The sequence below is a fragment of the Hydra viridissima genome, unplaced genomic scaffold (assembly GCF_058129835.1).
Source record: "Hydra viridissima isolate aposymbiotic clone 2 unplaced genomic scaffold, HvirCarnegie_v1 scaffold_10, whole genome shotgun sequence".
Taxonomy (NCBI): domain Eukaryota; kingdom Metazoa; phylum Cnidaria; class Hydrozoa; order Anthoathecata; family Hydridae; genus Hydra; species Hydra viridissima.
The window spans coordinates 13,156,679-13,171,113 of NW_028324309.1; the positions used below are offsets into that span (position 1 = coordinate 13,156,679).

Genomic DNA, 14,435 nt, shown 5'->3' on the forward strand with positions numbered 1-14,435 from the left:
TTCCATCAGAAGTTCTAGACTAGTGTTTAATGAAGCTCTAGTCTAGTGTTTAACCCTCTCATACACCAATTATTTTTCCGTAACTAACATGACTCATAAAAAATCATCTACAAAATGACAGCGGTACTATGAAATGTTAAAGTAGACTTTTTCTGCAGCCTTTTTCAACTCTCTTTTATAAAATAATATTGTTTTTAATCGGTTAGAATGCACCATTTGAAGTGAGGAAGCTTAGTTTAATTTGTTGTTATACAACAACCCAGCGCATGAAAGGGTTAATGAAGTTCTAGTCTAGTGTTTAATGAAGTTTGTTCAAAGTAGAGTGACGAAATCAGTTTGAAACTGCCACAATTTAAAAATGCCACATTGAAAAGGGATTTTTTTGGCATTTTATATTCATGCTTTTGGCATTTTACATGTAAAAAATATTAGCAACACTGATACTGTATAGCTGTATGCTTATGATAACCTACATGGGTACTTGGATTTTTAATGCACGACAACGACCCAAAGCTTACTGCGAGATCTGTAAAATCTAGACTTAAGAAAAATAAACTTAATGTTCTGGAATGGCCACCCTCCGTAATTCAGACTTCAGTATATTTTCAATTTAAGTGAAAATTGAAAATCTACTGAAGTCTGAATTATGCAAACTCTTTTGTTCAAAATATTCCGAAAACAAGAACTTTTTAATTACTTTAAAAACGTAATAGTAATATATAAGGTTTGCGCTTATTTTTTCAACCACTCGAAAATTCGAGATGAGGCGATTTTTCGAGAATTTTTACGGTCAAGTATAGACCCCCAAATTTTGTAGATTTCTCTCAAATTAAACTTAAACTTATCTCATTAGTTTTTGATGGTATTAAAACATTTGATCAAAACTATACGCACTATTATTATACATTCTATATCCACCATTAATCAGTAATAATTCTGTATGATGGAATATCTCCAAGCAACACCCCATGTAAATGCAGCAGTTTTAATTTCACAATTTTTAGTCTATGTAACCTTTAATCTATGTATCTGCAGGTGTTGTCTGCTAAATTTTTTGTAAAGTTTTTACTTGGCTTCAACCAAAAAAGAATCTATAGGTGACATTAAAAATGATAAAATAATTTTTTTTAACAGTTTCTCATATAATTTCAATTCAATATAATTTTCCTTAATAAGTATGTTTTCTGCTATCAACAAGAATAGTAAGAAACAGAAAACACTCTTTAAATTTCTTTTGTTATAAAATATTTGGTGAAATATACTATATTTAAATATATGAAATATATTATACTTAAATATTTTAAATATATTATACTTAAGTTATAAATTATCTTTTTTTATTTCATCAATAAAATTTTTTTTTAAATGTATAATTAGCTAGATAAATTCTTTTGATGTAAGATATAATATATTCCAACAGCCATTTACTTAACTTGCCTGATCAACCATTACTATTTAGAAAATTATAATCATGTTCTGAAAATTATTAGTTTTTTCATTATTTACTATTTTATCTTTTTTTCTACTTCTTAGCTTTACAACTAGTCAGAAATTCATATTAATGCTATGCTTTCAACCTTAATTACTCGACCACATAGTGTTATACAGATAATTGATATACCTGATGCAACTGAAAATAATCCCCAACCAGAAATTAAGAGTGAAGAGGACGCCTTTAAAGAATTAATTTCTATACGAAAATTAGTATATAACCATTTTTACTTTGATTTTAATTTTTGTAATTTTACATACTGTTACTAAATCTTGCATGTATATATATTTCATCTATAAATACAGGGGACCTAAAATATACTTTATCATTGAAAAATTAAATAACATTTTTGCTATTTAATAAGCCTGGAACTGTTGCTGAGTAGAAGGACAATATTCTTCAGAAAAGTTGATAGATAAACAGAGTCACTTTTCAAGCAGTTATAAAAAGTGCCATAGAAAGGGCCTATTTTTGTGAAAAGGAAAGTGAGAGTCATTTAGAACATATCTTTAATGTCTAAGTCTAAAAAATTTTAAAAACAAAATTATAAAATAAATTTAAAAAGTTATTTCATTTTTAGATGGTAAAGTTACCTTTGGCCCACCCTGTACATTATTTACTTTATGTATATTTACAGTTGTATGTTTAGAAAGAAGTTGCTGGCATATCAAACCTTTTTGATTTATATGAGTTAAAAATAATAGTTGATACCTCTGATACAAGCATTAGTAATATAGGTATGTGTTGTTTTGAAATCATAATATTTTTAGTACGCAAATGTAAGCTTTGTCTTTAACTAATACTGCTATCTTGTTTAAAAGCACTATAATTAGTTTCATAAAAGTTTTTTTTATTTTTTTTTTAATTTATACCAATAGTTACATATGCAATAAACCTAGAAATTGTCTATTAAATATTCACCTGTTTTCAAATCAACATATTGTTACAGGAAAATTGGCTCCAAATTTGAAGAAGCTTAATTTAAGCAATAGTTACATAAACTCCATCAGGTAAGATAAGATATTTAATAATCATGTTTTAAAAATCATTTAGAAGAATAGTATAAAAGATTTTACATAAGATAAACTATAAATAGTTATATAGCTTTTTTAGAATTTTTTTTCATTTGCTTTGGTAAATAAATGAAATTGTAATGAACCTCAGTTCAATACATTGTTTTTAAAACTGCAAATGTTTCTTAAAAAATCAACTCTGTAGATGAGTATTTATAAAAACAATTAAGAAGTTACATTAGTTTCTTTACAAGTATATATGATTTGTTTCTTTAAAAATATGTATGTTTTAAAATTGTTTGTTTAAAGATAATTTTTAAACCATTGCTACATAGGATGGTCCTTATATATGCAATAAAAAAAATCTGTTTTTTTTTTATGTCTCAATCTCCTAAATTGTTCTTTTTCACATAAAAACATTAAATTTGCTTAAGCAATATTCACATTTAGAGGTAGCTCAATTACGTTAAAGTTTGATGAAATCTTACAGTTTTTTTATATATGAGTTTGTAAGCCATGAACATCAATTTAATTAAATCATTATATAATTTATAGAATTGAAATATAATTTTAGTGTCTAAATGTAAGTAATATGATTGTCATTCTTTTAAACTAACAAGTGTTAGTGTCCTGTCAAGTGTCCATCAGAGAAAGTCTATATATGCATTTGTCATTCTGCTTTTGGCCTCTAGTGCACCAGCTGCTCTTTACTTCACAATCAAACTGGCAGTGATTCTCCTAAATGTCTTTTAATATGAACTAAAACAGTTTCTTATTTTGTGTCAGAATGCTGCTCAATGCCTGTATCAGTGTTACCTCTCACTCTGCATGGCTGTTAACAACCTTTAAGTCCTGTATGACTGCTGCTGCATGCTTAAATTCCTCCCCTCATATAACTCATCCAGATCTATCAAGAGGAAGACATCTGGTAGTTCTGTGTGTTCAAAGAGGACATGAGAACATTTTGAAGCCAAGTCATGAAATGTAATTACCATAGAAATGTGTGCTTCATATTGATTTGCTTTGGTAGCACATCTTCCTCATCCTTTTCTTTTGTATTAAACAAATACCAAAACATGGTTGATTTGATTAACAATACATGCTAATATTGATATTTCATTATGGCAAAACACATTAAAGGTTCTTTTCTAAAGCAAGTAAACAGTTATACAAGAAATTACAAATATGTATAAATAATGTGCCCTACTACTACTTCATCTTCTTTTTTGCAAGTTGTATTCATTCCAGCCATGTCAAACTGCTTAGAAAACAAAATTGTCTCCTTTAAACTTTTGTGCCACAGACTTCCAGTTTAAATTTTTTTCAAAAGCTACCATACCTCAAACTCAGCAGTTTTTTCAGTATTAATTGCAGGTGCCTCTTAGATTTTTTTACCATTCTCATTGTTTTTGTTTAAGAAGAGATCATTCCCTCAAGGAAGGTAACATTCCATCAGTCAAAACTTTTGTGTAACTTCCCAGAAAATGTACTTTTGTCTTTGACCTAGCACTGTCCATTTTATGATTCCTGGAAAAAAAAAGTATATGTATTGTAATATAGCATTACATACATCATATACATACAATGCAATATGTGGTGTGCATTCTATTATAATTAATTGTGCATTTACAATTCTAGTTAAGGCATAAAGTCACAAGCCACCATGGATAATTGATATTGAATGTGCAATGAATATCAATTATCCATGTCTCTGAACTCTACTTAAGATCTCTCATCTTTGTCACTGAATTTTTTAAAATTAAAATACTAAAATAAGTGTAATAAGGTACAAAAAGACTTTTCTGGAATGTTACTTTGTATTGGTCATGTTTCAGAAATTTGTCCAATATGCTTACCTAGTAAACATCCATTTACAATTCATTATAATAATAGGGCTCACATGCTAGCGCAGCATCAAATGGTTGGCCTCACAATGCTTAGTATCATATTAACTAGGCTTGAACATTCTATAGAAATCAAAATGATAAAAAAAATACATAATAGCTCTGCCATTAGAAAATAGTTTTTACAAACGTTTTCTGATAGTAGACTGTTGAACTAAGTTATAGTTAGAAAAATTTGTGTTTTATGTGTTATGTTTAAGATTAACTTATTTTAATTGCACTAATACTCTGTTTTTGTAAGGCATTCTTTTCAAATAATTTCACAAATTTAATTTAGGTTCGTCAGATAATTTTGATAAAATATAAATTTCTGGAGATTTTATTAACAACAAAATGATTCTGGTCTAAGCTTAAAATTTGATATCTAAAACACCATTGTTAATTTAAATTAGGCTGGATGTTTTCCGTGTTGCAAAGAAAATTCTATTTATCTTTGGGTTTTATTTTACTTTTCAGGGATTTGGGTACTAGCTTAAATAACTTAACCGTTCTGTGGCTATCACGTTGTTGTTTAAATGATTTAGATGGAATTATCTCTATTCCTTACATTAAGGTTAATTTTTACATGCTTTTTTTGTACTGAATAATTATTAGTATTTTTTTTTATAATATTTTTTAGAATACTATTTTTTAGTTACATTGTTAGTTTACTTACTTGTATATGAGTTCTAAGGGCAGAATAAACTAAAAAAACCATGAGAATTTAGTTTTAGTTATTTTTATGGCTTTTTTTTTTTTTTTGAAGATTTGTTCATACTTTTATAAGAGGTTTATGACCTGCCTATTGTATATGATTGCTATTAGTAATTAATGAAATAGTTATATGAGTTTCATTTATATTGAACAGTTTATGGTTTTTAAAAAACTGGTAATGATTTTTAAAAAACTTTATCTCAAAAGTTAAAGTGTTTGACTATCCAAATGTTAAAGTATAATATTTATAAGTATAATAGTTATAAGTTTAATATTTATAAGTTTAACATTTATAGTTTTAAAATAAATAAGTTAAAAATATGATATGTTTTTTTGTCTTAATACTTTTTAACTCTTTAAAACCAAAAAAATGTGTTTTGACTTCAGCTCTTAATGTTTTGTTCTTTAAGAGTAAAGAAATATTCCATTTACTAAAAGTTTGTAATAAATGGAATATTTCTTTTTTAATTCATCATTTTAAAATATTGTATTTATGTTATTAATAACCAATCAATAGCAATATTATTTTTTTAGGAACTTTATTTGCCATACAATGAAGTGTCAGATATCAGTCCATTAAGCATGATGGAAAACCTGGAAGTTTTAGATCTTGAAGGGTGTGTACTTTTAGGAATAAAGCTCATTTCATATGAAATCACCTATTTTTTTAAAAACGCCTGTGGATACCACCTCAGACTTGCTTCAACTTTTGACCATCTATCAGGTATTACAGCTTTATTGACCTACCCTAACAATGGATGTCAACTGACCAAACAGCTCTTGTCACAGTCTAGTCCAAAACAGCTTAATTGAATGCATTTAAACTATAAGTGAAACTTTGTATGATCTTTTCCATGTCATTTTATCAAAGAGGCATAGTCTTCCTATTTATCAGAGGCAAAGCAGACATTAGACTATTACATGTGTCTTTTTCTCTTAGGCTTTGCAGAAAAATATAGTTTTCTTGTACAAGTTACAGCACAAGGGTTTTACTGGCCCATAAACCTTAATTCATTTGCTGTTTATTATAAAAATTAAAAAAATAGACTCATATGTGGCTGCTATTGTATCATTTCTGACCATCTTTAATATGACCCAAAAGTAGTTAATTGTTTTTTGCATTAAGTTACTCCCTATGGCCAGTATTAAACTACCCAATTCATCAAATTTAATCACTTCAGTAATAGCACAGCATTCCAGTACAAATATAATAATTGTCTCATAAACCTAATATATCACCTAAAATATCACAAAATAAATGTGGAATATTATTTTTTTGCTAAGTTTCATGGCAAAAGTCCATGTGATGGGATAGGAGAAACTATAAGAGAGAAGCAGTGAAAGCAATAAAAGTCTACATGCAACAATTATAAATCAGATACTCACATCACATGAGTTGTTTACATAGGTTGAAAAAAAGGTAAGTTATAAAACATTCATTGCATGCTTTTACAATTATGAATGCTATGTAGGGCTTTTGCTTGAGATTCATTATGAAACCAAGAGGTTAGTGTGAAGGTCATGCATAAAAACAAATTAAATTTGAAATAGACTATTGATGCAAGATTGAGTCAGTGTTGGATTCTGTTTGAAAAAATAATGTGTTCAATAATTGCTCTATCTATTAACAGTAGAAGTGATTACAATCAGTTAAGAATGATTAAAACACTATTATGAGTTAAGTTATAGACAAACAACTTTGTGCTATGTGGTTAATGTGTATGTGTATACACATTTCTTCTTTCTGCTGTTTTTTTTTTTTCTTTCCTCATTTTCTCATAATTTTTAACTACTATTAGGTGATTTGATATGGAATGACACATGAAGTTTTTTTATGAACTTTTTTTTGCTTATTTATAAATTTTTGTTTATGTTTATAATTTTTTGTAAAAAATAATTTTTTTAAAAATTGTTTCCATTTATTGTTTGAAAGAATTTGTTGTTAATTGCTGAAAGCTGCTTTTTACATTAGAAATAATGTTGATGACATTTTGCAAGTTGAGTTCTTATCTTTATGCATAAATCTCACTGCCTTGACATTGAAGGGCAACCCTGTTGAATACTCTCCCTCTAAATCTACAAATAAACAGGTGAGAAAGTTTTTTGATATTTGATTATCATTAAAAAATTCTCTATTTAAGTGCTACACTTTTGTCATATTGGATATTTATACTTATCTACATGAAAGTTTCAAAATGTTTTAATTATCAAAAATAACTGCCCTGAATTTAAGAATTTGATTAATTAGCTAGTAAATAGGCATAAATGAATATAAGCTGAAAAACAAGAATAATTGTTTGATTAGTTCAATAAAATAGAAATGGAATATTTTCTTCATTTTCAAAAATTAGGATCTAAAATTCTACGTGTACAAAGATGCTGTGCTGTCTCGTTTGCCTCAACTTTCTATGTTTGATGAGAAGAATTTTTTAGAAGATGGTGGTCAAAAGCTTTCTTTACAAGGGGAAGAGGGAAAATCATTCACTGAAGATATGTTAATATTGCAACAGCGATTAAAAACTCTGGAAAATCTGGACTCAAAGAATCACCTTAAAAGTGAGTATGGAGATGTTTAAGTTTAGTTTTTTTTATGGCTGAAAATAAAGAAAGTTATTTGTTAGTTCTCTCAAATTAATCCCATCAACTTTTTTATATTCTACTTTCTTTTTTCTATATATTTTTTTAAGTCTAACTATTATGAAACAGTTTACACCCTTTTACAGCACAAATTTTATTTTCATTTATTTGCCTAAAACAATTTCTTGTTTTGTTGCTTTTTTTTTTTTTTTTGTTGCTTTTTTTTGTTACTTATTTTGTTGCTTGTTTTGTTGTAGGGGTGTTCAAGTAATGGGAAAGAGTTACTTAAGTAATTTTAAGTAGATTTTTCTAAATTACTTAAGTAATTTTAACTAATTTCCAAACAGTTAAACATTATATACATTTTAGTGTGATAGTACTACATTTGAGTATGACAAAATGTAACAGCTAAATTTTCAGATTAGAGTGTAAAAAACATGTTTCAATCATTTTATTACTCAAATATGTTTTCAACTTAGTAATAAAATGTCTAGCAATGCTAAAGCAACTTTCTGCTTCAACTGATGATGGATGTAAAGACTTTAAAGCATAGTGCAATTTCTAAAGCATTTTTGGACAGTCATTTGATCCTTCAAATACAGCCATTTCTTTTTTGTTGCTAGACAAAACTCTTAAGGAAACCATGCTCATTACAAAAAATTTTAACTTCTAGTAGATCCTTTGCTTTTTTATAAAGTACAACTAACTACTGCCAAGTAAATTCCATGAAAAAGACATAACTGATAAGTTATTTGAGACAATCTGTAACCATTCCAAATATGTGATTAGCATTGCTTAAATCAATTTAAGACTTTTAGACATACAAAGATCTTCAGCCTTCATTGAGTCAACAATCCTAATCATTCCAAGGCATTGAACTGAATTGATCTGGTACATATATCTTTGAACTCTATTGGAAGTCTATCATCGTTCTCAGTCATTTTTGAAAAATCATAAACTTTTGTTAAGTTTTTCCTGTATACCAAAAATACTTGGGTTTTTAAGACCATGAGCAAAGCCCACCTTTTTTGAATATCAATATTTTTTGACAATTTGTAAATAGGAATAAGATCAACAGCAACCATTTGAACCAAAACAAGTTCAGAAGAATCTTTCTTGGAAAAGGTGTCAGCTATTGAAAGTTAGGCCTTGAGCTCAAACTTAAAGTAGACGATAAAGTATAGCAAGAAACTCCCGTCACTTTTTTTGTTTTTATATTTTCTACTTTTTCTAAATAATAAGGTAATGCTGTTTTGCCTTAAAAGTTGAAAAACAATATTTGTACTTAACATTATTTTCATCCTTTGTTGAAATTAATATGTTTCCAAATTTCAGATAATTTTTTCTTTGAAGACTCCACCCATTCACTTTCCATTTTTAATCTTTTATTTAGGTATTATTAGAAATATCTATAAAATGAAACTAGATAAATAAAAATAATATAAGACAAAACTACTAAAAATAAATGGAAAACAAAGAAACAAAACAGTTTTTTGAGACAGCTGGCAACGTATTCAACAAAATCTGTTGAAGTTGGGAGATATGGTAAAATAAGCCAAGATTATCAAAATGTAAACCAAAAAAAAAATTGAAAATCAGACTACTTTTGTACAAATTTTTGTAAAATATCAATTTTCTACTTGTTTAATTTGACAAAAAATTATTTGATTTTTCTTAAGTAATAAAAATTTACTTAAGTACTTGAGTTGTTTAAGTAATTACTTAAGTACTTAAGTTACTTGAATCAGCCTTACTTTGTTGTTTATTTTTTTGTTTATTTTGTTGTTTACTTTGTTGTTTATTTTGTTGCTTATTTTGTTGTTTACTTTGTTGTTGATTTTATTGCTTATTTTGTTTTTAATAGAAACAGAAAATTGTAGGCTTCAAATAAAAGAAGTTTGTTCAAGCCCAATTCATGAAAAAGTGGAAAAGGTCAAAAACTTAAAGATAAATGCAAGCAACAACCCAGATGTTTCAAGTCAATTAACCTCTGGTAATTTTATTATTTCCTTTTCAAAACCAAAAAAAAAAAAGGTAAACTTATGTAAACTTACAAATGTCAATATAATCATGTTTATATTGACATTTGTAATAATATTTATGGTGATAAATTATATTTTCTAAAATTTGTTAGGGCTGCATATGTGTGGAAATCCTGTGCAAGCTTTAAGGTCACGTTTAAAAAAAGAGAAATCTTCACTTAGTGTTAACCAGTTATCAACAAGTCAAACATGTATTGCAGAAGGCAAAAAATTATCAATGCAAAATGGTGAATGTCTTATGAATGATGTCTTTGAGGAATTGCGGTTGTGGAGAAGCAACCATTGCAGGCACTGTCTTGTTGCTACTTAACTCTTGGAGGTTTTTTCAAAAGTTCAAGTTTTTTCAAAATTTTATCCATTTGTTTTATTAGCTCTGAATTTTAATTTAGGCATTTTTTAACATTTTTGACTCTATTCTTAGCAACACAAAATGCTATTCACTATGATAGTTCATGTAAGTTGCTCCATAATTGCATCATATGCATATTCACCATAGCTACAACAAGACAGCTAGAAAAACAAGTTTGAAGAATTAAACAATTTGGCAAAAATGTCATTTGAATAAGAGCTCTAATTATGCAAATTTGAAAAATGTTTGATTACAGAAGGTTTGCATCCAATGGTGATGATAACAATAACTATAATCTCAAAAAGTACCGAATATGAAACGAGGATCAAATGTAATTTAGTACTGTAAGAAAATTGCTTTAGAAAAGCCACTTTTTGCCAGGCACTAAAAAATTTTAAAATTTTAATTTTCTACATTCCGTCAGAACAAACCTAACTTATGTTTAAAAGACAATGTGTTTTCACATCTAAGCCATTAAAACATCATATAACATCAAGTATTAAATTTAGAATTTAAAAATTTATGTTTTACAGTTAGTTTAGTTTTGCATTAAGGAGGCAAGTTCTTTATTTACTAAGCTTATATAGACCTGAAATTTTTGGCACAAAGTTGCCATCACATTGTGTGGCCTTTGCTTACTTCTTTCAGCTCCACATAGTTAATAAATTGGCAGTTCATGATGCTATTAACAGGTCATTGAAGTTGTACTTGCATTTAAGATGAATGCTAGAATACCGATTGAAGTAACAAAGCACTGCATTGATAAAGTAGAACTAATAAATAAAAAACATAAAGGTCTAGAAGCAAAAAAATCTGACAATTTTCAGGTATAAATTGAATAAGGATGCATTTGTACATGAAGTCTACAGGTTCATGATTCTTGCACGACAAGTTTTGTAGAACCCTTGTTCCAAAATTTTACTGGATTGTCCCGTAGCATTTTTTGACTGGGGGAATGGGGGGGGGGAATAACATTACCATTGTAAAAATTGTTATATGTTAAAAGGAACTTATTGACTTGAAATTTGACAGGTTTTTCAAATGTTTTAGAATATTGGATCAAATGAATGCTAACAACAATTCATTGTCATTAAATCGAACAAAGAGTGATCGACCACATACAGCGTCAGATTTCCGTGCAAGGCAATACCAAATGGTTAATCGAGATTGTGCTGGCAACAACGCTGCTGCATTCTCAGCACACATGTCAAAAAACAATTCAAGTATTAAATCAAGGTAATTCTTTATTGGCAATATTTTTTGTAATTGTTGGTAGAGATTGCATGTGTCAAATAATTAGACATGGTATTTTTCTCATTTCATTTAATGACAGTCTATATGGTTTAAGATAAATATAGAAGTTCTTAAATTGATATCAATCAAAGCGTAACAATCTGGAATCTTAAACTATATTTCTTTTTCTTACCCGTGGATTGCTGTTTTCAATGATGTGGGTATAAACAGTTATTAGGTTTCCTCTTGATGAATACAAGGAGCATGTCTTAAATATAAATTATCTGTTTTATGCATATTAATCACAGATCAAAGGAAAAAGTGCAAACCTCACTATGAAAACGATTTTGTTTTTACTCTTTTAGATGTTTTAATCGATCATTGGTTGTTGATAAAGATCCTTCAAGTTTAACAAGACCTTACACAGCATTTGCTCTCAAAGTTCCTCTTAAAGATGCATGAAGGAATAAAATCTTGCGAGAAATAATTCGGTTGAACGAGTTTTAGCGAACGCTTTTCGATAAAGTTCAGAACATAATTTTATAAAAACCATAGTTAAAGACAAATTTTAGCCGTTTCATCTTTTGAAGGTATTTTGTTTGTCTAATTGTAGACAGAAGAATATCAATAGGCATTAAAAATATATTACGACAAGTAAGGGAGTCTGTTACTGTTTATTCCTTTTGATTTATTTCTAAGAAGTCATAATGGTTTTTATTTCACTAAAAGACTTCTTAAGAATTTCCATTGCTTTTTGAATTCTGCTTCCGATAAATCCATACATGTCTTCCTTTTGCGTTTTCGTGAGGATCTCAAAAACGAGTGTTCGAGCAGGCTCTAAAGCTGTATTCAACTTTATTGGATCTATCAAAATTTATTGTGCTTAATTAAAATAATTATAATAATTAAGATAATAAAAATACCAAAAATACTTTATAATTTTATAAAACGGAGCCTTTAAAATGAAAAACACAAATTTAAAAAAAAAAAAAAAAAAATGCAAGTTAATACTAAATGAAAAGAGCAGCTTTATGATAAAAAAAAAAAAAGTTAAAAATTTTGAAAAAGAAAAAATTTTTAAGATACGTACCAAGATTCGATTGTTTAACCTGGCTATCGATCTCTTCTATATTTTTTATGGCTTCTTGCAAAATACTTTCTCCTTGATAAAGCATACTGTTTACAAGTAACTCATTAGATTGATTTGAGAAAATCAGCATGTCGCTTTCAATTTGGTCGTAATCTAAAAGTACGGATTAAGGTATTAAAATCCTTCGGGTTAAAAAGCGAGTACTTGTAAAAAAATGTTTCAGTTTCTTAAAATACTTTGACGTTGAAATGCTTTCATCAACAATTTGAACCTTTTTAAAGTGTTGCAACCTGTTTCAACTTAACTATTGTCAAATACGAAACTCTAGTATTGCAACCTACTTAATTGCAGTTTATCTTGAAGCAAAGACTTAATACTCGTTATAAACATGTCGATCATTGTTTTTGCGGACGACTTTAAGTTGCTATCTATTGACGTCATTAACGACCGAATCTCTGGTGAAACATATTTGATAAGATCGTGTAAGTTATAAACCTCGTTGGGTAAAGAAGAGCGATCGTAAGTTGCTATAAAACAAAACAATAACTTTTACATAAAAGTTGAAAACAACTTTTAATTTTTGAAAATTAAACCTGAAAGAAAAAAATTGAATTTTTTAACTTTTTTAACTTTTAATTGAACACAAATCTTTGTTAATGAAAGATTTTGTATCAAGTACTAAAACTAAAATACATAAATTTGTACTTCGAACTTCAGGAAAGCTCATGAGAAGATTTGATGTTTTAGAATCATTAATTAGGATAGTAGCAGCTTTAGCAATAAGGGTCCAAAACCTCTTATTTTCTGTGCGTGCTGAATCCACTAAAAATGCAACCATTTCTTTTTCTGTTTTTTCAGTAATTGATGTTTCAAAAGGTGCTGAAAAAAAGGTTTAGAAATAAAAATAATTATTAGCACTAAAATCATCTCTTCAATCCTTTTTAATCATAATTTATTCTGCCAATCCTAATTATAATCACAAATTAGTGCAGTTATTGCGCGACTAAAAACTTACTGATTTTTGGGTTGTTGATTTTGATGTTAGTTAATTGCTGCTTCAAAGGAGGAATCAAAGATTCAATCAATTTAATGTTGTTTTCCAAAGAAATCAACAATATTTTTTGAAGAAAAGTATTTCCCGCTTTTATTTCTCTAGAAAGCATGTACCCAGCATTTTGAATTATTTCGCAACTCTTCCCATTAAGGACTGACAAGCAAGAAGATTCAGCCAATAGAAATCTCGAAACCAAAAAGAGCGCCAAAAACATCTTTTATTTTTGCTAAAAATTTAAAGAAAAAATTTATTGAAAAGATTTAACAGTTCATATTGTATTGTGAAGTAAGGAATTGTTTTGCCACTTTTACCCATTGGCTTTTGAGAAATGCACAGCAAAACATTTGTTTTTGAGTCGAGAAAACAGCGCATGCAGGCGCGGGTCTAAGGGATGGCCATTATGGTAATGGCCCCATAGTTTAAATTTAACGGCAGCCATGTTAGTTATGGATTTTTTCGCTTAAGGAATATCCCTAAAAATTTAAATTTGTATGCCGTAATTTACTGATTTTGGCTATAGAGATTCATGCCATGGCCACAACGGTTCTAATTATACATTACCGACGTTGTTGTAGATGATATGCGAGATGCTGAAAGTAAATAATTTAGAAAGAGATTTTACAGGATTAAACAATTATTAATAGATGTGTTGGAAGTTTCCAACCCAAATTTCGGGTAAACGATGATTAACACAATTACACGTACGTATTCTGACGTACGAACTTTTAAAACAGTTACTTACGCAAATATACTTAATTTTGCTCAAACTATGTTGTGTTTATCATTAAAGCTAAATGCAACGAACTTCCCAAACTTCTACACCATTAAAACATGTAAAAATAAAAGGTCAATAAACAAGATATCATTTATTAATCTGGTTAAACAGTTTCACATAACTGCAGTTGCCAATCCTTTTTTCACGAACTGCAGCTGCTTCAATAAACTAGCTATCATTCAAAATACTTTTTCATGAAAATAAATATTTCCT

General features: G+C 28.2%; 2 protein-coding genes across 6 annotated transcripts; one reads left to right on the plus strand and one right to left on the minus strand.

Annotated features, from left to right (window-relative positions):
- The first annotated feature begins 1,469 nt into the window (after positions 1-1,469).
- On the plus strand, positions 1,470-11,968 carry LOC145181560 (uncharacterized). 5 transcript variants are annotated; one of them, XM_090100602.1, is made up of 11 exons: positions 1,470-1,704; positions 2,142-2,229; positions 2,442-2,502; positions 4,866-4,962; positions 5,637-5,719; positions 7,075-7,192; positions 7,454-7,658; positions 9,544-9,672; positions 9,814-10,009; positions 11,121-11,306; positions 11,669-11,968. In XM_090100602.1, the coding sequence occupies exons 1-11, from the start codon at positions 1,567-1,569 to the stop codon at positions 11,763-11,765; spliced, it is 1,398 nt and encodes a 465-aa protein (XP_089956728.1). In that variant the 5' UTR covers positions 1,470-1,566; the 3' UTR covers positions 11,766-11,968. The 5 variants fall into 5 exon arrangements, 3 of the variants coding, with proteins under 3 accessions (XP_089956728.1, XP_089956729.1, XP_089956730.1); XR_016456428.1 differs by having other exon boundaries at positions 1,472-1,704; positions 9,814-10,040; XR_016456429.1 differs by lacking the exon at positions 4,866-4,962 and having other exon boundaries at positions 1,532-1,704; positions 9,814-10,040.
- LOC145181562 (uncharacterized) lies at positions 11,961-14,293 on the minus strand. Its single transcript, XM_090100605.1, has 6 exons — positions 14,190-14,293; positions 13,409-13,673; positions 13,099-13,272; positions 12,735-12,920; positions 12,394-12,546; positions 11,961-12,167 (listed from the first exon to the last, which is right to left on the minus strand). The coding sequence occupies exons 2-6, from the start codon at positions 13,659-13,661 to the stop codon at positions 11,998-12,000; spliced, it is 936 nt and encodes a 311-aa protein (XP_089956731.1). The 5' UTR covers positions 13,662-13,673; positions 14,190-14,293; the 3' UTR covers positions 11,961-11,997.
- Between the last annotated feature and the right edge of the window lie 142 nt (positions 14,294-14,435).